Genomic DNA, 24,046 nt, shown 5'->3' with positions numbered 1-24,046 from the left:
CATATTAATCCCTGGCTTTCTATTTATTATATAAATAATAATATTAAGGATAGCAGGATAAGATATTATACTTATATTCTTAACCTTATTAGTCAAGTATTCTTCTATAGCTATAATAAAGAGGCATTAGAGTAAGAATCTGACTACCTTATTAATATCTAGGATATTAAAAAGAATCTAGAGCTCTAGAGATCAATAATGTCACAGACCCGCTGTCCTAGCCCCCAACCTTGAGGTTGGTGTTGAGTAATCCGGTGGCCGGGTTACGTAAGCCTGAGGCTGGATAAAACCCTGCATCCTGTATTCTGTCGCGCATGTCTAGAAACGTAGCTCCTTGAGCTACGTCTTGTCAACAGAGCCTGTACCTGCTTAGGATAGAGCCTGCCCGTAGCAATAGATTGTCTGATCCGCCTGCCCAGCATCCACCTGCCAAACAACCTGCCTGCTACCGTGACACGTAGTCTTATCAAAGGGGTTCTCAGGGAAGATAGCTGAAAGCGATCATAAGATCTGATACGAAGTTAATTGCTGAAGAAGCTATGGAAAGTCTGTCCTAGAGTCCGGCTCAAGTCCATCCTATATACAAGTCCTGATTCTGAACATGTCCTTTGTGCTGGACAGTGTCCTTGTTTGGATATGTTGGATAGCTCATATCCTGGTTATCCAAGGATCGCTTGGATAACTCATATCCAACATATCCTTATCCTTATCTCTTATCATCACGTGACTTGTCCATAGTTCTTCCGTTCCGTGAGAGGGTGCCTAGTGTTCCTTGTCCTCTGCATATATGGTGCGCTGTAGCCGCCGCGAGCCTGCGGGGCAGACCTTGTTCTTGGTCATGCATGTTGGATCGTAACATCGGTGTTACGCCCACCGCAACTTGTCACTGTGGGCGCGTAGCTATATAATGCAGAACAAGGGAAAATGATGCGGAGTCATCATTATCGAAGCTTTTGCTTTGTGCCACAGTTGGTTGCCTTGACCTGCTCGTAACATTAGAGGGGTTTATAGATGTCGCGATAGCTTTAATTATATATTAGTTAGAGGATTCAGATTATTCAGTTAACTATCAATTAGTCAGATAATGGGGGGAAATTGAAGCAGCCAGTCAGTCAAGACCCCCTTATCTTCGCTGATTGAATCGTTAGAAGCGCTGGCATTGGATTGGAGTTCGGCAATGGTTGAGGGTGTAAGAGGTCACCCCCCCACAACCGATCGCCCAATTTGGCCACTTTTTTTCCTCCTTCAACACCACCACCACTTTCACTAGGTACGTGAAAATCAATTAAAAAAATCGCAAATATTATACTGAAATTGCCAATAGATTCACCATGGTTAATTACACGGAAGAGCAAATGAAAAACGCGGTTAACAATATCCGCAAGGGCAAGTCAATCCGGAAGGCCTCTACCGACTAGGGAATCCCCTACGCAACGCTCTCGGGCCGCATTATTGTTGTTGTTATATCTTAACGCCGTAGCGGCAAGGGCGCAGCCGCCCTTGCGGCAGACCTCCCGAAGGATATATGGCGTGGAGGGCCGTAGGCCTATAGCTATCACTAGATACAGTCCAGCTCGTCCTCCAAATCGTGCCCAAAGGCAACTATGTGTTTAACCTGTCTCTGGGTGCCGCTGGCTTTCCCGAGACAGTGCTATGGTCGTCCCTAGAACGCAATTCCGCCAGTATCTCCTATCCTTCGACCCAGAGCCCGCAGGCTTCTGGTTTATACAACGTTCCAGTAACCGTCCGGAGTATATCGTAATAGGTAATACCGCCACAAGGGAAACCACAAGGGGTAAAACCTCGTAAGACTAGGTTGTAGGGCTTGCTGTTAGGTTCTGTAACGAGCATAGCTGTATATAGCCGTGGCTATACATCGCTACCCATGGTCGTTTCGTCTCTTCGAGGGAGTCTTCGATCGTTTAAGGGGCAAAGGTGCTGAGAGAGCGAAGTCGAAAAGTCGGTCGATGATGTTCAATTTGGGCCCGGAAGCGCCACTTGCGCCGGGAAAGAAAGTCACCCGTCTCCTTCGGGAGGCTAGATGGAACCTCTGCTCCCTGCCCTACCAGGAAGACTTCGTCTAGCCTGCGGAAGGCGAATTCGAGTCGACGGCGGCTCGTTAGGTTGAATAATCGTCGGCTCGATTCGAGGGGAAAATGTGCGTTGTTAAGGGTTTGATTAGCGTATAGCTAATCCACCCCAGCGCGCAGCGGCAAACCGCGGGGACTGGGGCCCCTCCTTAGTATGGCACTAACAGCCCGTGCCAAGCTGGAGAAATGTTTCGTGGAGGTTGTCGGGCCGCATTAACGGCGCAACTACGCAGCGGAAGTCAAAGGAAGATTACCAAAGGTTAAGCAAGTACCAGGAGACCTCCCTAGTACGATGGGCATTTATCCAAGGAGAATTAGGACTCGCCCCAACCCATGTTCAAGTACGAGACTTCGCGACGCATATCCTCCGCAGAGGTGGCGACAACCGCCCAATAGGCAGGAAGTGGCTTGAGGGCTTCCTACGTAGGAATTCCTCGCTAAAGACGCTCTGGGCACGGTCAATGGACTCTAAGCGCGTTAAGTCGGTTACCGTTGAGTCTTTGCAAGCCTTTTGGAAGACCCTAACAATCCCAGAAATTCAGAAGATCCCAATGTCCCTCCGCTGGAATATGGACGAAACGGGTTTGACGGAAGGGACCAGCAAGGATTATTTAGTACTGGGCAAGTCCAAGAAGCAAACGATCTATATCCAGAACCCAGGGGATCATACTTGGACTACGATACTCGAGTGTATCCCTGCCAGTGGCCGTCACCTTCCACCATTGGTGATTTTTAAGGGGGAGACGGTCCAGCACCAGTGGTTCCCTGAGGAATTGACGGATTACGCCTCCTGGAGCTTCACATCGTCGACCAATGGGTGGACCTCGAACTCAATTGGCGTGGAATGGCTGCAGAAGGTCTTTATACCTGGTACGGCAGAGGAGGCCAAGAGACTGCGCTCCAAGCGGCTCTTGATTATCGACGGCCACGGAAGTCATGTTTCTGACGACTTTATGTGGCAATGTTACTCTCAGGGCATTTGGCTGTGTTGTCTACCAGCTCATTCCAGCCACATCACGCAGCCCCTAGATGTATCCGTCTTCTCGCCGCTCAAGAATACCTACCGCAAGCTTATCCGCGAGTGCGGCCTCCAACTCAACTCAGCGCCCATAGGGAAGCAGAACTTCCTCCGCTGTTACTTTCAGGCACGGGAAGAAGCTTTGATAAGTCGGAATATATGCTCCGGATGGAGGGCAGCAGGATTATGGCCCGTGGATATAAGTAAGCCAATTGAGAACCCATTGCTAGTTATTCCAGCAGCCACAGACGTCCTACGGGCCCCCCATGGGAGCCACTACTTCCAGAGATTCCCGAGACACCCCAAGAACACCATATTATTACGCCTAAGAAGTCGGGAGACCTCGGGAGATACCGGCAGCTCTGGAATGGCCGTAAGGGGAGGGACGACTACGACCCCGTGGTACGGCAACTTATATTTGATAAAGTTAGGAAGCGATTAGATGCCCAGAACTTCGCCCTGGCTAATACTCAAGGGGTCATAAAGGCACTGGAAGCTCAAGTTGGATTATATAAGCCAGTACCACGGGCAAAAGTCAGGCAAGATCCAACTGAACGATTTATACAAATTGAGGCTATTATGAGGAAGAAGAAGGAGGTCGTAGCACGCTCTGCGCGGTAGATTACGGAACTGACGGTGGTATCGGGTATACCAGAAGCTTCTTTAGCCAGCATGTGTTCAGAATTTCAGCTTTAGCAGCGCTGTGCCACCAAAAGACCAATTCGCCGCCACGAAGTCTAAAATGTGAAGTCTCGAAAAGTGGCAAAATTGGGCGATCGGTTGTGTGGGGTGACCTCTTACTGGGAATCTAGTTCTGGACGATCGGCATCATAGAGTCAAGAATGCACTCGCACGGTGGAAAAGATAATTCGTCAAAGTATTGTTTAGCCCCTACTACTGGCCTTGAGTGTGATCCTAGGTAGAGATTGAATCTGGTATCTTACACTGGAGTATCCTGAACACTGTAGACACAATACGAGGATGGCTGCTCAACTACCGGAACTAAATCAAACTCCAGTCGACTCAGAGTGTTGATTAATGATGTTCCGAACTGCCGACCAAAGTCACCGATTGATCTCTATGTTGCTTTCGTTCCTGCCGGTCCAACCTTGATTGAAGGTCTGAATTCAAGATCTGTAAGTGAATCGTACGACCAGTCTGCAAATCATCTGCACGAGCCTTGTTGCCCTGGTCTCGAAGCTTTTCGAACAGGCCGTACAAGCGTTTCCGATATCTCGTACGCCGGAAGTAGCGGACGGCAAATATTTTCCCGTCAGCAATCAGGTGGGATAGGGGTTGGTAAAGTACTTTCGTTCTAAGTCATTCCGGCTAAAGCCGACAAAATTCAGGGCACTTCCAGAGGCCCTCTTAGAGTTTGATGAACACCCCAAAACTCTAACAGGAAAACTGGGACTTCCATCAACTTGGGTTCTGACTAAAATACAGCGGCTATTTTCGCGGGCGTCCCAGACATGGAGCCCCTTGTCTGCTGATCGTGGTGATGATGGTTCGGATGCAGCCGAGCAAATCTCTTGGCGAGTCGTGACCCCCTTTCTCCCGTTGTTGGCATTTGATTGGGGGAGGGCTGAAGGCAGGTCTCAACCGAGGGGTGTACTGTGGCGCCCAGGGTATTACCCATTACCCAAGGCATGTCAGCCACACTTCCTCGGTCTACCTAGTCCATGCGTGACTCTATGAACTAATCTTAGATCTGCTGTCTCTCGCCGTCTCACCGTACCTTGATTGTCTATCTATCGCCAGTCCTTTGGAACTATGATTTGATTTTTCATAACCTTGCCCGTTCTACGTGCTTAGAGTCTTCAAACATTATTATGCAAGTGATGTTTTAGCTTTCACCAATATAAACAGGTATCTAATGGAAGCTGACAATCGTCATATGTTAGTCACTTTTGTCGAAGCAACTAACAACGGGACATCTGAACTACCTTACTATGCCCTCCAGGTCACAGTTGTTCAAGTGTCCTTCGAGGGAGCGACGAATCAAATAAGACAACATTTGATCTTAGAGTACCGTGCTGAACCTTTGGACGGAATGTTCAATGCGAAGACTTGACAAAGGCGATAGGTATATGTCACGTATGAGACGGGAATGAAACCTGTACGAGTCATGTCTATGGGCATATATTAAGGTCTCCCTCAAGGGCTCCTTTTTCTTACTTCCATAGACCGATTAGACCACAGTTGAGATGCCTGTTTCCATGAGCTATTCTATATGCTGATTCGTGACAGTATACCATTCTGTAGTTCGCTCTTGAGTGAGCCAGACCATAAAATTTAGCAATTACGAGAGCAATTGCCTTGTTGCATCTCAATAACCAACATATTCAGGCTCTTCAAGTAAACAAAGATAGCAATTGAAAGAGTCATTTGCATGTGCATCTAACAAATGTCATCACAGCCTTCCTGATAATTTGGCCTATCCAAGGTGATGTTCTCCGGAGTCCGCCCTGCGGTGCAATGAACTGACTGTTGCTATCGATGCACCAGACTACGATGCCGATATCTATTAAACGATTCCGAACTGCGAGTACTTAGCAACGAGAAGGTCATGGATAAGTAGACAGGGGTTTTCATGCTATCTTGCAGAAGGAGGCTTATAAAGCTATGAGCATTGAGCCGGCCCGTCACGGACACCACTACGCACGTTCCTCCGAATAGTTGCACCTTTATGGCCGGGCCAGATGACAACTCCAGTGAGTTGCTTCATTTTGGCCAAATTCGTATCATGACACTACACTACCAGCGATGCGATGAGTATTTGACTCTTGGTAGAGGTCGACGGGCCTTAGAGTCGTAGCTCGGCAGTCATCACCCTTGATTACGAAGCAAAGTGACGTTTCAACACTTGCCGTCGGACTCATACCATCAGCACCTGCGTGTTTTTAATTTATCGTCGGTAGCTGGATAAAATACTTTGAGTCGCCATGTTTTGAATATGGTGCTTCTTCGTCAGGCGGCAATTCGTTCTTCTTGAGTTCATAGTCTCACTTTCCTTCCAAGCAAAAGCACTTCGACTTTCTCTCTAATTACCGAAGACATTCAAGGTCCAACACGCTACAATGTCAATCAAGCTTTGGGGCTCCGCTACATCGGCCTGCACTCACAGAGTGCTAATTACTCTCAATGAACTCGGGCTCAAGTACGACTTGACTCAAGTTAACCTCATGAAGGGGGAACATAAAGTTCGTAATTGTGGCCTGCAAGATGTTGTCCACGGATCTTCATACATGAGTCTGACAACCTATATCAGAATCCGGCCTATCTCAAGGAACAACACCCATTTGGCCGCATTCCCGTCATACAAGATGGAGATCTTCAACTCTTTGAATCCCGAGCTATCTGCCGCTATCTCGTCGCCAAGTTTGGCGGGCCCTCTACCTCGCTCGATGCCATCATGAGCGGTCACCCGGTCAAGATTGGGAACTTCGAGAAGGCCCTCAGTATTGAATACTCCTATTTTGACCCATCAGTCAAGACTCTGTGCAACGAGAAGCTGTGGAAGAAGTAAGGCCGAACTACGTTGGCTGCTCGAGTTGAGACCCTATACTGACTGAATGACCACCTTAGTCCGGCAGAGCCCGCGAACCCTCTCGAAGTAGAGAAGGCAACCGCAATGTTCAGGGCTGGGCTTGATTATTACGAAGACGTTCTTGGCTCCAACGCTTACCTAGCGGGAAACGTAAGATTTTTATACCTCTTCTAATCACAACTATTTCACCTTATGGACAGACTGGTCTAACTCGATCGCAGAACTTCAGCCTCGCTGACGTCTATGTCTTCACCTGGATGCCTTTCATCAAGTTACTTGGCTTATACGACGAGATTGCCGCTAGACCCAGATTTGAAGGCTTGTGGAAGCGAGTTTCGAGTCGCTCGTCCTGGAAAAGCGCTGTGAAAGACATGCCGTAGTGAGAGCACCTCTCAAATTCCCTACTCATTTTCCCAGCAAATTCTGCTAGGGATGGAAGTGATGGGGACTTCTGGTCTGATATACTGAAAAGTCGCGGTATGGCCTCCTGGGAAGGCGGCCTTGGCGGGCAGAATCGCGGAAGCACAAACTATCGCGCTGTGACAATTGGGTGCTGCATGCCTATTACACGAGTTTCCCTGCAATAAAGCTTAGTATCTGTCGCTGTCGCGATATCTGTTGGCCAACTTGATTCCTCATCTGGACTTTTTCGACCACTACCTTAGCAACATGTACTCAGACTCGGATGGAAGTCCGAAAGTTCTTGACTGACGCAATGTTCAGGTTGGCGGTGACATTTGACCCATATTTGTTCCTCCCTAACGAGGCAATCAGAAGCGTCGACAGCTTTGGGTTTGCGAAACACCACAAAAACTTCCCCTCACAGGAAGCTGGAGAAGTAAACATCTTGAAGTTGTTTGATCACTCGAGTCTTGTTCTTTTTGTCAATGTTTCACAATGCATTGCTCATCACGTCTTATCAAAGTTGCCTTACTCTTTTCTTGCATCGTAACATCACTCGCGTGACAATGCACACCCTCAACCCCTGAAAAGCCCCGCGTATTCCTCTTGAGTGACATCGCCAACGAGCCCGACGATGCGCAATCGCTCGTACGCCTTCTTGTCTACACCAATGAACTTCATATTGAAGGTCTTGTGGCGACGACGAGTGTCTGGCTAAATGACACCAGCCGCCCAGACCAGATGCACAATATCGTCGACGCATACGGCGAGGCATTACCAAACCTAAAGAAACATGCTCTCGGCTGGCCTGAAGCATCCTATCTCAAGGGTCTAATTGCCTCCGGCTTGCCGGTCTACGGCATGGACGGCGTCGGCGAAGGAAAGGACAGCGAGGGCTCCGACAGGCTAGTAAAGGCAGTCGACGCCTCGAACGAGCCGCTCTGGGTCCCGGTATGGGGAGGGGCGTCCGTTCTGGCGCAGGCGTTGTGGCACGTCAACGCGACGAGATCGCCGTCCCAGATCGAAACCTTCGTCGCCAAGCTCCGGGTCTATACGATTTCCGATCAGGACAACACCGGCTCGTGGATCCGTCGAAACTGGCCGCAACTCTTTTACATTGCCAGTGTCCACCACTTCAACCGATATGCCGTTGCCGCGTGGCGTGGTATCTCGGGCGAGGAGTATTACAACTTTCCGAGCTTCTCGAACCAGGAAGTCATATCGCCAGATTGGATCAGGCAGAATATCCAGAGCGTCGGACCGCTGGGGGCGAAGTATCCTGATGCCGATTTCATCGTTGAGGGCGATACACCTTCGCTTCTCTACCTGATCCCCAACGGGCTCTCCGACCCCGAATATCAGGAATGGGGATCTTGGGGTGGCCGATATGGACCCGTCACCTACGGCGAGGGTCATTACGCGGACACGGTGGACGTCCTGAAAGGGGTTTCAGGAAGGATGATCATGAGTTCGCAGGCTACTGTGTGGAGATGGCGCAAGTCGTTTCAGAACGACTTTGCTGCCCGTATCAAGTGGTCCGCCAGTCCTGAATTCGGTGATGCTCAGCATGCCCCAGTCGTTGTGTTGAATGGAGACACGTCTCGCAAGGTTGTGAATATGGTCGTTAATGAGGAGGACGTCATCGGACTCGATGCGAGAGAGTCTTGCGACCCGGATGGAGGGGAGTTGACGTACAATTGGTGGCAGTACTTGGAGCCATCATCAAACAACAACAATCCGGGGAGAGATGTCGGCAGGCTCAAACTGAGTGACACTAACGCTCCCAATATCACAGTCACCATGCCTTCAGAGGAAGTTCTTCGTGCTCCAGGCAGGAATCGTCATCCGAAGGAGGACAAGCACATGCATCTCATTCTTGAGGTCTCTGACGGCACACTGATTTCCTATCGCCGGGTCATTTTCACCATACTCGGACCTAAGACAGGGGATGAAAAGTCTTCAAGCGGAAAGGCGGCCAAGCCCGCCGTTCATGGTGAGCTGTGAGCAGTCAATTGATTATGGCGAGAATTCCTCCGCGCGGCCCGTCTTCTGCCCAAGACTAGCCAGGTAGCAGACAAACCGCAAGAATACATGCATCAACCATTTCGAACCCGATAAAGAACTCCATGCTTTTTGATGCAACCCATGATGTGCACAAAGAGAAAGAATGAAAAGCCTTCCGGCATGCAAGTTACAAAAGGAAAAACGTGAGAAACATGTTCCATATAAACCCAACACACATGCCCACCAGCGCTCGATACCCCACGGGCACGAGGGCGAAGTTGAGCATAGCCACCAGAGGCCAAAACTTCCATGCTGCCTTGATCAGGTCGAATATCCTCTCACTCCAGATCTGGTAGACGATCGGAGAGAATCCGAAGCGCAGGGCCGACGTGATGAGAAGAAAGGCCGAGTTCATCATGAACAGGCCGACGGTCTGGTCGACGAGGACCTTACGGGCGACATTGAAGTAGTTCTTGGGCGCCGCCCTCTCGGGTTTCTCGGGTTTCTCGATCTTGGGCTCAACGATGGACGCCTTCCTTCCCCTGCCGCGGGCCGACGATGCCGAATTTGGGAACTGGTCTTCGAGAAAGTGCTGCCACCAGTAGTTGATGTGGCCCTGTATGAAGCCAAAAGTCGCGAACTCGAGGACGCGACGGACGTCGAGCGGGGCCGGGGCGCTGCCGCCCGCCAGCCTGTGCTGGTTGACGATCTGCGCCGTGAAGTTTGCGGTGCCCTTGAGTAACGAAGACTGGATCGCCGTGGCGAGGATGGAGGGCATTATGGGCGTTTCTAAACGTGCCTTCGAATGTCCCCTTCGGTGTACAGATACGTTGGTCGTTTCCGGAGTCTATTGGAAGGGCGGCAGGGCGTTAGGGATGGCGCATTGAGGCTGAAATCTCACATGTGAGCTGAAGGCTTAGCTTGCGGTTGAGTTGGGGGCCTAGCTGGGTGATTGAAGTTGCGGTGTGTCCCATTTAATTGGGACCACGTTGTACATTCCAGAGGGGGGGAGTTGGAGCACAGGGTCCGTTGTGTTCGGTCGGCCAATGTCAGCGCCGAGATCGTGCCCAATCTCGGTACGCCCTGCCGCTCCACAGATGAAACAGGAAAGAATAGCCACTCTCGTTGGTGATTTGAGTATCTACTTATTGGTTGACAACTCCATTTGTCATGCAGTGAGGTTCGGGTTTTGGTGAAGCTCTTGAGAGTGTTTTGACCGGTCAATTGCACACAAGCAACATGCTCTACTAGAATTTGGGGCTAAGAGCGAGTAATCTTTATCCTCCGGGCGATAATTCGTGGGCGTAGGTGAAGTTTCTCGAGAATTTCGACTCTGTTGTGGAGATAACGTGTATCAGCCTGGAAAATTGATACTTCTGATATACTTTTAGTTTTTCTAAGACACTGAATCAAATGCGGTGAGTTGTGGATATCTACACGTTTTCGAGTTCCCTTTCCGGCATTGTTCTGACCAATGTACAGGGCATGATAGCCGGCACTCTTCTCGCATGTACCTACTTACCTTACAGAACCAACATGTATCTTGCATACAGGCCGAGGAGCCAGCTTGACCTTATATAATGTCGACATACGTACTCTTGATGTTTGATGCATGTGTTGGCCATCTGGTGCACATAACGTAGCCAATGCGTTTGTAGACGTTGCCCTCAAGATGCTCAAGTACAAGTCCATGCTCATGCCGCACTCGAAGCCAATGACAAGACATCGCCTTCATAATTGCGGTCTTCTCGCCCGCCGCATGGCAGTCTAGTTTGAGCACAACGTCTGGCGCATTTTGGAATGTGCCTGCACCCCAAAGTTCATGGTCTGGCATGCTGGAGCCCGGGACCAGAGAGCCTCGAGCACACAACTTGCCCCCAATAACTTCGCCCATCGGCGCCCTCTCGGATAGTAGCGTGACACCACACTCGATAATTTCCAGATCTGTGTCTGAATCTCCCATGATCTCGCTCGCAGTCATTGCGATGCGTGGTAGCGAATACAATATAGGAGACTCTACTGACGCCCAGGACCAACTAGGAGCGCGGTATGGTATGCGTCGCACGTCACGGCCTTCTTCCAGATTCGTGAACCAAATCAGCTGATTGAGGAGATCATTTTCCCAGACACCTGCTAAATACCTTCCTGGTTCTCCGCCGCCTTCTTTGGTAAGACGCAGGACCTCGCTTGCGAGTGCAGAGATTGCTGGCAGCCTATCTTCGGAGCAGGTAAGGAGACGTCGCCCATATAAGGTCACGAGATTTTTCCAAGTCGCCTTGTAAGAATCGCCACTGCCATATTTGGGAAGAAGAACCCGACCATAGTCTTTTGGTGCTCGCGTATCCATGACCTCCAGGCCTGGACGCCACTACCGCAACGCCAGGTCATTGTCGACGTTCCGTAGATCAGGACTCTTCTGGAAAGCAAGGACTCTTGAAAGGCCCAGGCCCGTTTATCGATAGGTTCTGGAGACAAGGCGTTATCCCACTTGGAGTACTCAAGTCCTATATTTTGAACCTTTCCTTCCAGTGTTATCGGTAGCTGAAAGCGGAGAGGTAGCGATCCGGGTTCCAGCGAGCGTGGAGAGTCTCTTGAGGCTAGGAACCCCCGACTAGCATCGCTTGCGTTTGCCGCGACTATCGTAATGCAAGCATTCTGATAGATGCTTGCCATTTTACTCATTTCCACTTCTCTATCCTCGGGCGAGTCCTGAACGATACAAAGTGCATCAACCCAGAGATAGTCGACACCGAATCGCCTAGCAACCCTGACAGCGTCCTGTATCGTCGCTGATAAAGAGGCCAAGTCTATCCCCAAATAGGCTTCTGGTATCTCTGTCAGCGCTTTGTGTACATGTATCAACGATTGTATACTATTAATTGATAAACTGGCAACTCACGGGCAAGAGTAGAGCGGGTGATCTTTAGCTGCTGATCCCCACCCCAGCAGTAACTAAGTGCCGCGTACTGATCGTAGGTAACGTGCGCATCGCGTAGTCTCATTGTCGTTGTGATCGATAAATCGAGCAATCTTGAAGGACGTATCCCAGTGCTGTCCCTCAAGCAATCCGTATGCTGCTCGTCACATGTTGACATGCACGACCGAACGCGCGAAAATGCAGCTTCGGAGTTGAAATGCCCATCAGCATCCACTGAACTCACAAACGCAGCAGCTTCTTCCCCTAATAATCATTCAAACAGAGCCGAAGTCAGATGGTAGTCAATATTCCACATGAAACGCTCGACCAACTGACCTTCTTCGGCATAGACTTTGAATCTTAAATGTGACTCGTTGTGATAGCGCAGCTCAACTCCACTGCCGATCAGCTTTCCGAACACAAGCATCTCATGAATGTCGCAGTCTGATGCTCTTTGATCGATAGGACGGAGAAGAGCACGGACTTTAAGAACTGTGTCGTAGGCGCCGTGGACTTTAACGAACTTTGACATTGTCCACTAATAAAAGCCTCGCCACGTAGAGTGTATTACCATGTAGAGGAAAACACTACACATCCGGCAAGAATGGAGCTCTGCGCTCTCGTAAAGTTCGATCATCGCGACTTGCATGAGCAACCCGGCGTCTGAGATAGCCTCGGCGAGATGTTGCGAATCAGCCAAGACATTGTGGCACCTCGCGCAGAGGCTTCGGCGTTGTAGGGCGCCTCTCATCCATCCCAAGTGTTGCTCACCAGAGCAAATATCGCCCAAAGTCTTCGCAGCGTAGGACACTGAGTTTTCAATCCAGAAGTAGAAAAAACATATGCTATCATGGAGCCAAGCTCGTTGGGATAATATGTTGTCCACGGGTTCTCGAGTCTAGGCAGCAGTAGGAGTGGGAAATCAAAAAGTGTCAGGGTTTAATAGCCGAGATATGCACAGCAAGCTTGGCGTCACAAAGTGCTTTGATTGACTCCTTTCCCGTTGGACCGCTTAGAACTAAACACTGCTATACTCCCCGCACCTGAACAACTTGCTATTGTGGCTCAGCTCCTCCAGTATTTATATCCATATCCTTCGCTAAATTACCTAGTGGAAGCGAGTGGCCGAGCTTAGCAACATTGAAGGACACCCCATTTTTAGCTGGCTACCGCCGGTAATACCATTTCGATCCAAAACGATCAGTTCAGAGTGTCATTAAACCCTTAATTATCCAAACCTGGAACTCCTCTAAGTCACGCTTCCCAGAAAATCGCCGAGTTGATGGGCTATATGGACCAAGTTGAAGCAAAGGTTTGCAGATCTTGGTGAATGCTCCTCGCATATTGCGAATGAGGAATTACCCAACCCAAGAATTCAACAATGGCCCTCAAAGCTCGCATCGACTTATGATAAGATGCAACAGCGGAGTGTTCGAGCATTATCATGTGAACTAGCGCCCCCGTGAAGGCGGCATGGAGAACCATGAAGTCGACTACTAGATTGGAAAATTGTTTTCGGTAGGCTTTGAGGAGCCCTGATATCGCGTATGCAGATTCCAGGCAGGGACTGTTTGCGAGGCGATCTTGTTCGCCGTCAACTTGGAACGAGGGGCGGTGCAAGAGGATCATGCCAGCATGGTAACACAAGCTACAGGCTCTGAATGAGTGATGGCCAAATGCTGATCAATGGTGAGACTTACTGAAGCGATATAAAGCTTGCTAAAGAGTACTCTGACTTTTTCGTATTCCGCAAAGTGGGTGGAAGGTTCTTAAGCCAAGTGATGTACCGAAGATTGCCATCTGATATTGCATCTCCCACGCTTGATGAGGAAGAAAATGAGTATCTATAGGTTCCATGATTAGCATAAGCTTTGGTTCATTGGAGACTGCAAATCATCCACCGAGGCACGCACATTTTACACAAAGACTTGTCTTGCATATCGGAAAATTCCAGGTGAAGAGCATAAAGCATTTCTGGCGTGGCCTGTCCTCCATTCGATTCTGAGTCCTGATGAAGAAATTCGCACGCCGGAAACTCTACGGAGATGTTACAAGCCGTCAAATGTACAGCACGGCCTTCAAGCATAGCGAGACGCCTCACCGCAGCAATCAATTAGCTCAAGGATTACCTCAGGCGCCTGTGGTCTTCGAGCACTAACCTATCCATCCAAAAGCAAGCCCAGAATGTTCGTTTTCTTGATGTCTCGCTGTCGGTGGAGAGAATGGGCTGAGAATCTGACCCACTGGCTGGCTTGACATGCGAGCCCATGACTTTAGCCATGTTGCAAGCGATTCCTAAATCAAAATTAGTCACCTGGAAAATGACAACTAACAAGATTGACGTTGTTACCGAGGAAAATTGTGGCGCTGTCCGTTTTCCCTTGCATGATAGCTGGATAGGATCGCAAAAGAAACGCCTGAATATTGAGTATGGTGGCATTCTCTGTCTCTCTGCCGCTGACTCTTGTGAACCTTTCGAGATAAAAGTCAATCAGGAGGTTTCGATCTAGCCTGAATCTATCATAGGTCTCTTTCAGCAAGAAGAATGCACCAATAGCGAGTACTGCTATGTGTAGAAGATAGTTCTGCCGAATGACGCGCTGAATTTCGGACTGCGACTCGTGGAGTATAAATGGGCAGACAAATACTCCCAGTAGCAACCAACAAGCTCATCGTTTTCTGGCAAAGCCGAAAGTTCTCTCGGTTTGGTCACAGCAGTTGCGAGCTTTGATGTTGGTAGGCACGACGCCGTCGCCTTTGCGAGGTGCAAATTGCTAGTTGGTCCGACATAGAAAATTCTACCGCTTTTGCCATCGTGTAGAAAGCCTCCGGAGATAGATGCAAAGCTCTTCAGAGGAGAAGATTGCGATTGAGTGATAAAGTCTGAAGTTGGAAAGAGGCTATCAATCTGCCAATGTTCAGGGGTGCTGTAGACAACGTTGCCTTCACCTTTGTCATCAAAATCAGGCTCATGATCCTCAGTCATAGAAGGCAAAGCTTCTCTTCATCTTGTTAGGATATATGGCTGTCATTATGGGCAAGAAGTCCATTACCATTGAGTTGGGCTTCAAGGAAGGCTACCCGGCTACTAAGAGCTGCAAACTCAGCCTCGGTATGGCGTTGCTTTCGGCCATCAACTGCGTTGTAGTCACATTGTCGCGATTGACGCGCACATGTTCCACATTGTGGTTTGACTCCATCGCACTTCACTCTACCAGCTCGACATTGGCAACATGCTTTGGGTACTCTTGGTGTTTGGCGCCGCGTCCGGAATGGCCGTGAAGCTTGCATGGTGTTTGATGATTTTTGGGATTAAGACACAATGTTTTGGGATTGATGATTTTTGGGATTAATTACTTAGTCCACAGATCATGAACAGCGCTCCGTAACCGACTGCAGTGAACAAGTAAGGACTGATCATGCTGGAGAAGAAAGAACCAAGGCCCAGACCAACTATGCCCACCGAGCTTCCTTTAGCACGAGATTGAGCTGGGAAGATCTCCGAGGGATACGTGAAAGGGCACCAGACTGTTGTTTACCCAAGAGTCAGCTCTAGCAACTGGAGTGGATAGCTGGACGAGGAGGTTTCCATCATCAAGGAGGTCGACAACTTACGCCACGTGGAACCAAAAATTGCTGCCCATATGAAGACCAGCGCAACGGTCGCTGACCCGTAAGACTTCGCCAGTGCTGGGTCAGAGTCGGCATAATTGTCGACAAAGTAGCCACACATGCCAATCAGAGCCAGAACGACAGCTCCGCCAGCAGCTCCACCAATCATGGCATTTCGACGACCTATTTTGTCAGAGAGCAAGGTGCCTGGAACTCCAAAGGCAGCTTGGGTGAGAATACTGTCGGAACAGCAAGGCTGATAAGGAGCAATGGGCAGGTATCGTGGGCTGGCTGGCGCCTGCCCTGGGCGAAGTGGGACAACTGGCTTAGTCACCACGGCCGGTTAAGGTGGGGCAACCACCCAGGCCGTCACCACCTACTTCGACCGACCCCTGCCCACAATGTAAAATAGGAAGTAACAAGAACAACAACAGCAATTATCACGGACATCGACGTGATTGTTGCCGAAGATACACCCTCATGAGGAAATGTATCACGCCTGTGATACCAACAAATACCCATGCCTGAAGTGCGGCCAATTCAGACGATCAGTCGCCCGTTTCGAAGATTTTGATGCCGTAGCCGGACACGAACCCTGCCCCGATCATGGCCTGCGTCGTAAACTGAATGAAGATGGCAGACCATGTTCGACGTGCTGTGCTCAGCTCGTCACGAACAGTGAACATCGCCCAGTAGCTTGTCGAAGAATTATGTTTTCGCTCCATGTCGATCGTTCGAGAGATGCTTTTTGATAGAATTCGGAATTGTACCGTTGCGCCATATACAAAAGAGAGATCCCTCTACTGCATTTAGGTAGTTGTGGGTACATATAGTTTCCGTTACTTTCCAACTCTGCCTCGACAGCACTTCGAAGATCCATTGGATCGTCGACATGCTTAACAGCCTCGATAACATCACGTGCTGCTTCAACAAGGCCTACTTTAACCAACCACCTGGGTGACTCCGGAAGAAAACAGACAATGGAGAGCGCCATGAGCACAAAAACGAGCTGAAAAGCCAGAGGAAATTGCCAGACAACCTCGCTTGACGTCTGCTTTGCTAACCCAAACGGGATGAAGTATGCGATGCCAGCGCCTGTGGCCGCGTGTAACGGTGTGGGCCCCACAAGGGCAAATGTAGCAGCAGACACAACAAACCATTGCGCTAAATGCGCACCCGGGCTTATTCAGCCAAAAGGTACGTAATGAACAGATCCCTCTGCTCATTCTGCTGCACTTAAGTACGTACGCACGGCTCGTAAGGCTTACGGCGTAGCCTAAGCCCACACAGGGCTCCAGCCCGTGACACCGCGCAACACAGCTGGAAACCAATGGCTCTTCCTCGATGTCGATGGTCTATCGTTTCAGCTGAGTAATTTAGTCCGACAGAATCGAATGATCCGGTCGCGAGTCCGTCGATGAAGCGGAATGCCAAAGCCCACGCAAAATTTTGAAGAGGGGCAAAGAAGGGAACAACGATGAGAGCGAAAATTCCGGTGAACACAATCGCGCGGCGACGGCCAACTTTGTCGGAGAAGGAGCCGACCAGCAGGGCGCCTATGATGACCCCAATCCAGTAGACAGCGTTGATAAGCCCGATGAGAAGTTGGGAATGCTAGCTCCCATCTTCCAGACCAACAACTTTGAGGTATGAACTAAGAGAAGAAACGCTACCCATGAGTGCCAAGTCTATTTTCGGAAAATATATTGGTCAGTATATCGTCCTTGAAGAGGGAACTTAACACTTTAGTAAGACAGAAAAGCTTACTGAACCCCGAGATGAAGAAGATGAGACAGCCGCAAGCAAAGACGCCAGTCCTAGACATCCATGGTGAAAGACCCTTGAAGCGGCATTCTGGGGAAGGGCCGGGCACGTATTTAACCCAAGAGGGGAAAGCTGTTGTTGTTTCGCCAATATGATTTTCACCAGAGGTCACAGACGGCTCCAGAGATGTTGTCTTGTCTCCCATGGCTTCTTCAGGGTGGATATGAGAGTGGATGATACGGGTCAGTAGATGAAAATTTAGCCCTTGTGATATACCGTGCTTTATGGGCTGCACTACTGTCTTTGAGTGAACGACTTCGGGAAGGAGCTTCACGTAAGGTATTTGCTGATGATGCTGTTGAGCCGTGGACTTTATACTTCTCTTCGCCCATTAAACCAATCGAGACATGCGACATTCTTCGCTTTCAGAAGCACTTAAATTAGACTCCTGGTAAGATCAGCTAGCCACCTCAAGATAGTAATCGTATGTTGATTTCCGGAACATCTCTGGTGCTGATGGGTGCGTCATTGGCCAGTCAATAACTAGTGGGTGGGTCTCCTGACCAAATACCGACCGGATGTTGATATACGGCAATCTTAGAATGATACCAACTACCACTATCTTTGATACCGCGTCTATATTTCTGGTCGCTATCGTTGCGGCGAGAAACCTTTGGCATTTGACTAAAAGTCAAAAGAATGTGTGCTTTACTGTGAGCCTATGTACAAATAAATGCTTCAAAAACCCTTCGGCCGAATCGACTCAATGCAAGTTGTTTCTTGCCAATATCTCGCACCGAAGAACACACAAATACAAAGTTTTAACGGCTCTATCATTTTTGGAACACCACAAGTTGTCGCATCTCTGTCATTCAATCTTTAGTCGTGAACTCGCAAGTCCACGGAGATCCCCACGAACCGGTCAAGGTTGCTGTGGTCCAAGCCGAACCATGCTGGTCAGTCCCCAGAAAGCCATCACGCGTCCCAGACTCCCAGTTTGTGATGTAACTCTTGACGACTCTCAATCTCCCCTAACTCTCCTGTCTTCGCAGGTTCGACGTTGAAGCTGCAACTCAAAAGACATGCGACCTGATCGCTGAAGCTGGCGCGAACAGCGCAAAGCTCATTGCCTTCCCCGAGCTATGGATCCCTGGCTACCCCAACTTCATACACGCCATGGCTGCGAAGGAGACCTTCCTGTACAACATCAAATACTACCGCAATTCCATCGACATCGAGTCCAAACGCATGGAGAAAATCCGTCTGGCAGTCAAGAAAGCTCAGATTATGTGTTTGTTGGGGATTTCGGAGCGCCACCGTGGAAGCTTGTACATGGCGCAGACTTTCATTGGTCCACACGGAGACATTCTGCTGCATCGAAGGAAGTTCAAGCCTACAGCCCAGGAGAGAATCCTTTTCGGCGACGCAGTACGTTGACAACCCCTCGAACTTCTCTCGCATATGTCCTAGCCAACTAACATTAAACGGCAAACAGTCTGGAGACTGCACCATGAACGTCGTTTCCACACCTATCGGTCGTGTCGGCGGACTGCAGTGCTTCGAGCATCTGCAGCCCCTCTTAAGTACAACACGTACTTCCAGGGAGAGCAGATCCACGTCGCATCTTGGCCAATTCTCTTTCCGCCTGTCGGCAAGATGCCCTTCTTCAACACTGTCGAATCTTGCACCATGGCTACGCATACCATGGCTGTCGAAGGTGCTACCTTTGTCCTTCTGGCATCTTCAACTCAGACAGAAAAGGGGCTCGTCGCCAACGGTCTCATCCCAAGCCAAGACACGGATGATGCCAAGAATCCTCCTGTCGAGACCCAAGAGAGACCTCACACCGCAGTCATTGGAGGAGGTTTCTCTGAGATTATTGCACCGGACGGTCGCACCCTCGTCAAGGCCCCTAGTGCAACCTTTGAGGGCCTTCTTTACGGCGAATTGGACTTTGATGAGATTACATGGCCAAGAGTATTGTCGACACCGTTGGTCAGTACTCTCGGCCAGACATCTTTACCCTGCAAGTAAGGGGTCATGTCCGGTGCCAGTGCGAGTACACCGAGCCTGGCGAATTCAACCATGCCTCGCGGTTCCCGGAATTGCCTACTCACCAAGGACTTCAGGAGAGGGACGGATCCAGCATGGCAAAATTAATGAAGGCTAAAGTGTCTTCTTTGAATGGCATTTCGAATCATAAGAAAAATGGTGTTGATGGAGTGGTTAATGGGGAGTGGTGCGATTGAACTGAGAAAGATATATCATGAAGTTGATGAATGCGGGACGTGGTGGATCTAAGCCAAGCAAGTCATGGTTGAACTTTCACTCAACGAGACAGTAAGAGACAGGGGTTGGTAGGACGGAGATGAATGCTGATTTGCTTTCTGTTACCTAAGTAAGGGTAATTTTTTATCATAGTGCGAACATCAACGCAAAGTACTCATGTATACAAACGTGAAGCCCACTGTTCAATCTTTGATTCCACAGAAACAGAACTTTCGCGTCAGTCTCTTGGTGATTTTGGAAACTCTTTTTCTCCCTCGGGTCCTAGATCGGCCCCGTTTTCGCCGAATGCCGAATCATCATGGTCAGGGACCTCACTCTGAACCCAATCTCAACGTCGCTTGGCACTGGCGACAGCATGAGCAGCAACTCAAGTAGTGACCTAAAGTCCCCTGCAGTGGTCACGAATCGAGCTCGTATCTGCCGGCTGAGGGGTTGTGGCGTGCCAAGACGGACTAATTCGACCTTTTCTTGTCAGTACCAGCTCTCTCCACAATTTTCTTCCCCCTAAAAAGGAACATGAGCGTTTGAGCAAACGCCATGCCTATCAATCTTCAAGCTTCGAAGGCGACACTTGGCTCTGCAAGTTGCAGGAGCTGAACGAAAATTCTACGAGAATCTGCAGACTGTCGGTAGAGGTAACGAAGCAATCAGTCAAAATGGCGGGGGAGAATAGGATCGTGCATGAGCCCACTATATAAAGTCTTCCAATCTGCCCAGAAGACCATGCCACTGGCCAATGTTTAATTGCTTCCTGCCGGGGCATTTAAGTGTGAGCCGAAGAATCCGTCTCAAAATCCCCGTTTCCGCTGCCCAATAACTCCATGCGTTATAACCGCAAGTCTGCTCGTATCATTTAGAGGAGCCCCCAAGAAACAACTACAGATGACGTTTTTTGCTGAGTGGATCCAATGCGGAATCTGGTGTTCGTGGGACAGTTGAGCTCACACCAGAACGTGGCTGTGGTCTGAAGTGAAAAGTATTGTCAATATGAGACGCTTCCCCTTGCGCCAGCATGTACGCTGTACTGCCAAGGCTTGACATTTCGTTGAATATAGTGCTGCACATCTAGACAGTCTAGACTAGACTTGAGTTCAAACTCTGCCAAGTGTTGAATCGACTCTAAGGATACGAACTTCAAGAGTAACAACGAAGAAGTGAAAGCATTGAAAGCAACTCGGAGTCAATCAACAACGGCGTCGTCCTTAGCTCAAGCGGACTAATCCTTCCATTTGAGCTCCATCAATTGTTGCCTTCAGCTGTTTCCATTGTTTCTAGAGCAGCTCTGTCGATCATCTCACAGGTGACGCCAAGCCAAGACAGCGTCGTGCCAAGACCCAACGTGTGAGCCAAGGGACGGAAGTTTCAAAAGCATGAATCGGGAAGGTCTGTTGCCAAAGAGCAAGCATCTTCCTCTTTGCTTCTTTAGGGTATCATTCGTGTAGCTCTCGACCGACCTGGCGACTCTATTTCCCAATTTCTCTCCAACCGGTTGGCAACCCCGGGTCACCCGTAGCCACTCTGTAGCCATGCCGAGCCGCCTCCAAGCCCGTGGTAAATGAATGCGGAGAATGCATTCCCGGTCTAGGGGCCGGGCCAATGTCGTCCTCCAACGAACGTGCTTGCCCCGTGGGACCATCTATCGGAGTGGCGCGCATCTAGAGCATCGTCGTATCCACCTGGTTGAGTCGTTGGGGGCTATCTGATATAAACAAGTCGCCGTGCCAGAGTCCTGTGAGCAGAAGGTTCTTGAGCTACCACACATTCTACTTCTTCTCTCTCTCTATCATCACCCGTGTATCTAGCCCGTAATCATGGTCAAGTACTCCATTCTCACGGCAGTGCTGGCACTCGCCTCCTCTGCCGCCGCCCAGTGCGGTTCCGGCACGCCCGACGCAAAGGTTACCGGCTCCGGAAGCTCTTTCGTGGCGACCAAGGGCTCCAGCCAGGTCTACTCCGGCTCCGACTACCGCGCCGCCATCCAGGCCGCCGTCGACTCCATCAGCAGCGGCCAGCGCGTCTCTGTCATCGCCTCGGGCTCCATCGGCGCCAGCACCATCGCCATCCAGAGCGACAAAACCTTTGAGGGCTGTGGAGCCATCAACGTCGCTCTCCGATCCGGTCGCGGTGCCATCGAAGTGACCAACGCCTCTGGCGTCAAGATCCCGTATCTCTCCATGACCGGAAACCCGTACTTTGGTCTCCGCTTCTACGGCACCAAAGACCTCACCCTCGGCGCCATCAACATGAACCTCAGCGGCGGAATCGGCATCCGCTTCGACCGCGACCAGGCCGCCAACACGAACGTCAAGATGGGCGTCATCACAGTTAACGGCGCCGGTAGTCACGCTGTCGAGACTTGGAACATTGATGGCCTGACCATTGACCAGGTCATTGCCAAGAACTGCGGCGAGTCCGGACTGCTACTCCAGAAGACGACCAACGCAAAGGTCGGCCTCGTCGACGGCAACAACATTGGTGCGGGCACCGGCTACGGAACGCTCCGCTTCGCCAACAACAACGGTCAGCTCGCCAACGGCGCCTACACCACGAACGTCTACGTCACAAAGGTTGTCTCCCGTGGCGGCGGCCGCGGCATCTTCTGCGTCTCGCAGTCTGGCGGCGCCGAAATTGGCAGCATCGACCTCGCCAACAACGGCAACAACGCGATCCTCATTGAGAACTGCTACAGCGTCACCATCAAGGGCGGTACCGTCAACGGCGGCGGCGAGGTCCGTCTCTCTGCCCGCTCCGAGTTCCCCATTACCCGCGACATCAGCATCACTGCCAAGGTCGACGGCACCACCGTTCGCGAGTCTCCTTGCGGCCAGAATATCAAGTGGAACCTTTCCGGCAACGGCGCTCGCAACATCTGCTAAGCGTGAAGGATATCAGTGGTGGATAGTGCTCTGTGGACGTAGCGTGTTTCCCTTTTCGACAGTACATTATTCTTCATTATGGCTCTAGTTAGTCAATGTGCACATATTATCTACAAACATCGTCGTGCTGCGAAAAGTTTCATCAAGTGATTGATAACGTGACGCGCGGGTTGGAACCAAAAGTTTTCCGTTGAAACCAGTGATATTACCCCGGTATTCGTTGTCCACAATGCCTCATTAGCTCTCCATCTACGAACAATTGCTCGGCTCGCTTGATTAGATATCAGTTCCCATTGGGGATCCTTTGCAATAAAGGAAGCGAGAGCCACCCTTTGCCCCTTTTGGAAGACGCTGCAGATAAAATGGCCCCCCTTGTCAGCTCTCGAGATCGTCGCAATAAGCTTACTCCGTCCAAAACGCCGGAGAGATCTCCGAAGAGAGATTCTGCCCCGCACAGACGAGCAGAACAACAGCCGAGGTCCAACTTCCCTGCCAGATGTGCGTCCGGTCACGGCAGTAGAGGTGCTTAAACTTGCCGCTTCCAATTTTCTTCGTTTGTGATCGTTGACATGAGTTCTCGGGGCATCACTAAATCGATCCATGCGAACGGAGTCTGGGGAAACGCGGGGATAGAATATCTCATCCCCGGAGCTCCCCGCACCAACTCAACCACGTCAAATAGGGTATATGTATGCTATGAGAGAACATTGACAGACTATTGCCGTGGCGAGTGTTTTTCCAAAAGATCTTTCGTTTCTTAATCTCTCAGAAACTATGTTTTCAAGACTTAAAAATGATCCCTTGTACCAGGACCTCAACTGGCGGCTGGTCCTCATTGGCTGCGTTGCCAACCTCGGCGCCATGGGTTTCGGCTTCGACAACGGGTGGTGGGGAGGCGCTTTGGGTCTATCCCAATTCCAACGAAAGTACGGTGCCTATGATGATGAACTCGGGCGATGAACTCGGGCGATACGCCATTCCAGCAGAGAAAACATCAGTCGGGACAGGTACTGGCTCCGCTGGTATCATCATCGGCTGCATTATAGCTCCTCTTGTCACTTCTAGGCTCGGTCGAAAGAAGTCTTTCCTTGTAATCTCAGCTCTTATGGGAACTGGTGTGGTGCTTGAGTCTTCTGCGGTTACATCGTTCTGGCAGCTTGTGGTTGGGCGGATCTTGGTGTACGCTGGCATGGAGCTTACCTCCAACGTCACCCCCCATATATCTCTCGGAATGCGCTCCGCCACGGATTAGAGGTGATTCAACGAGGCTTCGCCTTGCCTTTGTTTATTCTGACGAGTCTTTCAGGTGCTTTTCTTGCACTATCCCATCGAGTGCGGATTAACGTCAAAAACGCCCAGGGCGGGGTAGAGCCAATAGGGGCTTGCGAGGCCACTGGAGTCAACCAATGAATAACTAGGATTTCTGCCAGAGGTACCAGCAATCCCCCCTGGTACATAAAGCTACGTCGCAATCTAAGCAGCCTTTCCGAGTGAACCTACGTTGCCGCTTGAGGCTATTCCCAG

The 24,046-nt window shown here is 50.2% G+C and overlaps 8 protein-coding genes across 8 annotated transcripts; 4 read left to right on the top strand and 4 right to left on the bottom strand.

Annotated features, from left to right (window-relative positions):
• Positions 1-5,810: 5,810 nt before the first annotated feature.
• On the top strand, positions 5,811-9,064 carry BDP81DRAFT_462410 (uncharacterized protein; the record flags this gene model as incomplete). The annotated part of the gene is made up of 2 exons (XM_060593892.1): positions 5,811-5,822; positions 7,652-9,064. 2 exons carry the CDS (start codon positions 5,811-5,813, stop codon positions 9,062-9,064), a joined length of 1,425 nt encoding a protein of 474 aa, XP_060443177.1.
• Positions 9,065-9,251: 187 nt separating this feature from the next.
• Positions 9,252-9,842, bottom strand: BDP81DRAFT_324186 (Mpv17/PMP22 family protein; the record flags this gene model as incomplete). Its single annotated transcript, XM_060584861.1, has 1 exon — positions 9,252-9,842. The coding sequence occupies one exon, from the start codon at positions 9,840-9,842 to the stop codon at positions 9,252-9,254; it is 591 nt and encodes a 196-aa protein (XP_060443176.1).
• A 499-nt stretch (positions 9,843-10,341) lies between these two features.
• BDP81DRAFT_462408 (heterokaryon incompatibility protein-domain-containing protein) lies at positions 10,342-13,166 on the bottom strand (the record flags this gene model as incomplete). The annotated part of the gene is made up of 7 exons (XM_060593891.1): positions 10,342-10,440; positions 10,848-11,339; positions 11,384-11,898; positions 11,964-12,245; positions 12,318-12,519; positions 12,553-12,774; positions 13,152-13,166. 7 exons carry the CDS (start codon positions 13,164-13,166, stop codon positions 10,342-10,344), a joined length of 1,827 nt encoding a protein of 608 aa, XP_060443175.1.
• On the bottom strand, positions 13,088-14,473 carry BDP81DRAFT_492378 (uncharacterized protein; the record flags this gene model as incomplete). Its single annotated transcript, XM_060595330.1, has 5 exons — positions 13,088-13,629; positions 13,682-13,825; positions 13,910-14,077; positions 14,141-14,276; positions 14,332-14,473. Coding segments are annotated over 5 exons (951 nt in total), but the record flags the coding sequence as incomplete, so codon positions are not given.
• An 816-nt stretch (positions 14,474-15,289) lies between these two features.
• Positions 15,290-15,988, bottom strand: BDP81DRAFT_431524 (uncharacterized protein). Its single transcript, XM_060590686.1, has 2 exons — positions 15,597-15,988; positions 15,290-15,509 (listed from the first exon to the last, which is right to left on the bottom strand). The coding sequence occupies exons 1-2, from the start codon at positions 15,760-15,762 to the stop codon at positions 15,331-15,333; spliced, it is 345 nt and encodes a 114-aa protein (XP_060443173.1). The 5' UTR covers positions 15,763-15,988; the 3' UTR covers positions 15,290-15,330.
• A 1,520-nt stretch (positions 15,989-17,508) lies between these two features.
• BDP81DRAFT_462407 (carbon-nitrogen hydrolase) lies at positions 17,509-19,517 on the top strand (the record flags this gene model as incomplete). Its single annotated transcript, XM_060593890.1, has 7 exons — positions 17,509-17,599; positions 18,256-18,313; positions 18,410-18,785; positions 18,853-18,895; positions 18,931-19,272; positions 19,320-19,452; positions 19,487-19,517. 7 exons carry the CDS (start codon positions 17,509-17,511, stop codon positions 19,515-19,517), a joined length of 1,074 nt encoding a protein of 357 aa, XP_060443172.1.
• Positions 19,518-21,457: 1,940 nt separating this feature from the next.
• Positions 21,458-22,522, top strand: BDP81DRAFT_323796 (parallel beta-helix repeat protein; the record flags this gene model as incomplete). The annotated part of the gene is made up of 1 exon (XM_060584827.1): positions 21,458-22,522. The coding sequence occupies one exon, from the start codon at positions 21,458-21,460 to the stop codon at positions 22,520-22,522; it is 1,065 nt and encodes a 354-aa protein (XP_060443171.1).
• A 653-nt stretch (positions 22,523-23,175) lies between these two features.
• BDP81DRAFT_431520 (uncharacterized protein) lies at positions 23,176-23,776 on the top strand (the record flags this gene model as incomplete). Its single annotated transcript, XM_060590685.1, has 1 exon — positions 23,176-23,776. Exon 1 carries the CDS (start codon positions 23,316-23,318, stop codon positions 23,772-23,774), a length of 459 nt encoding a protein of 152 aa, XP_060443170.1. The 5' UTR covers positions 23,176-23,315.
• Between the last annotated feature and the right edge of the window lie 270 nt (positions 23,777-24,046).

Source organism: Colletotrichum phormii, assembly GCF_030913505.1.
Source record: "Colletotrichum phormii strain CBS 102054 chromosome Unknown BDP81scaffold_14, whole genome shotgun sequence".
Taxonomy (NCBI): domain Eukaryota; kingdom Fungi; phylum Ascomycota; class Sordariomycetes; order Glomerellales; family Glomerellaceae; genus Colletotrichum; species Colletotrichum phormii.
Note: the sequence above shows the minus strand (reverse complement) of the source record. Positions and strands in the feature narration are given on the sequence as shown.

Coding starts and splice junctions, on each gene's coding strand:
- BDP81DRAFT_431524 (XM_060590686.1), bottom strand. CDS start 15,762: ATGATTGGTGGAGCTGCTGGCGGAGCTGTCGTTCTGGCTCTGATTGGC. Junction 15,510..15,596: donor AATTTTTGGTTCCACGTGGC/GTAAGTTGTCGA, acceptor GGTAAACAACAG/TCTGGTGCCCTTTCACGTAT.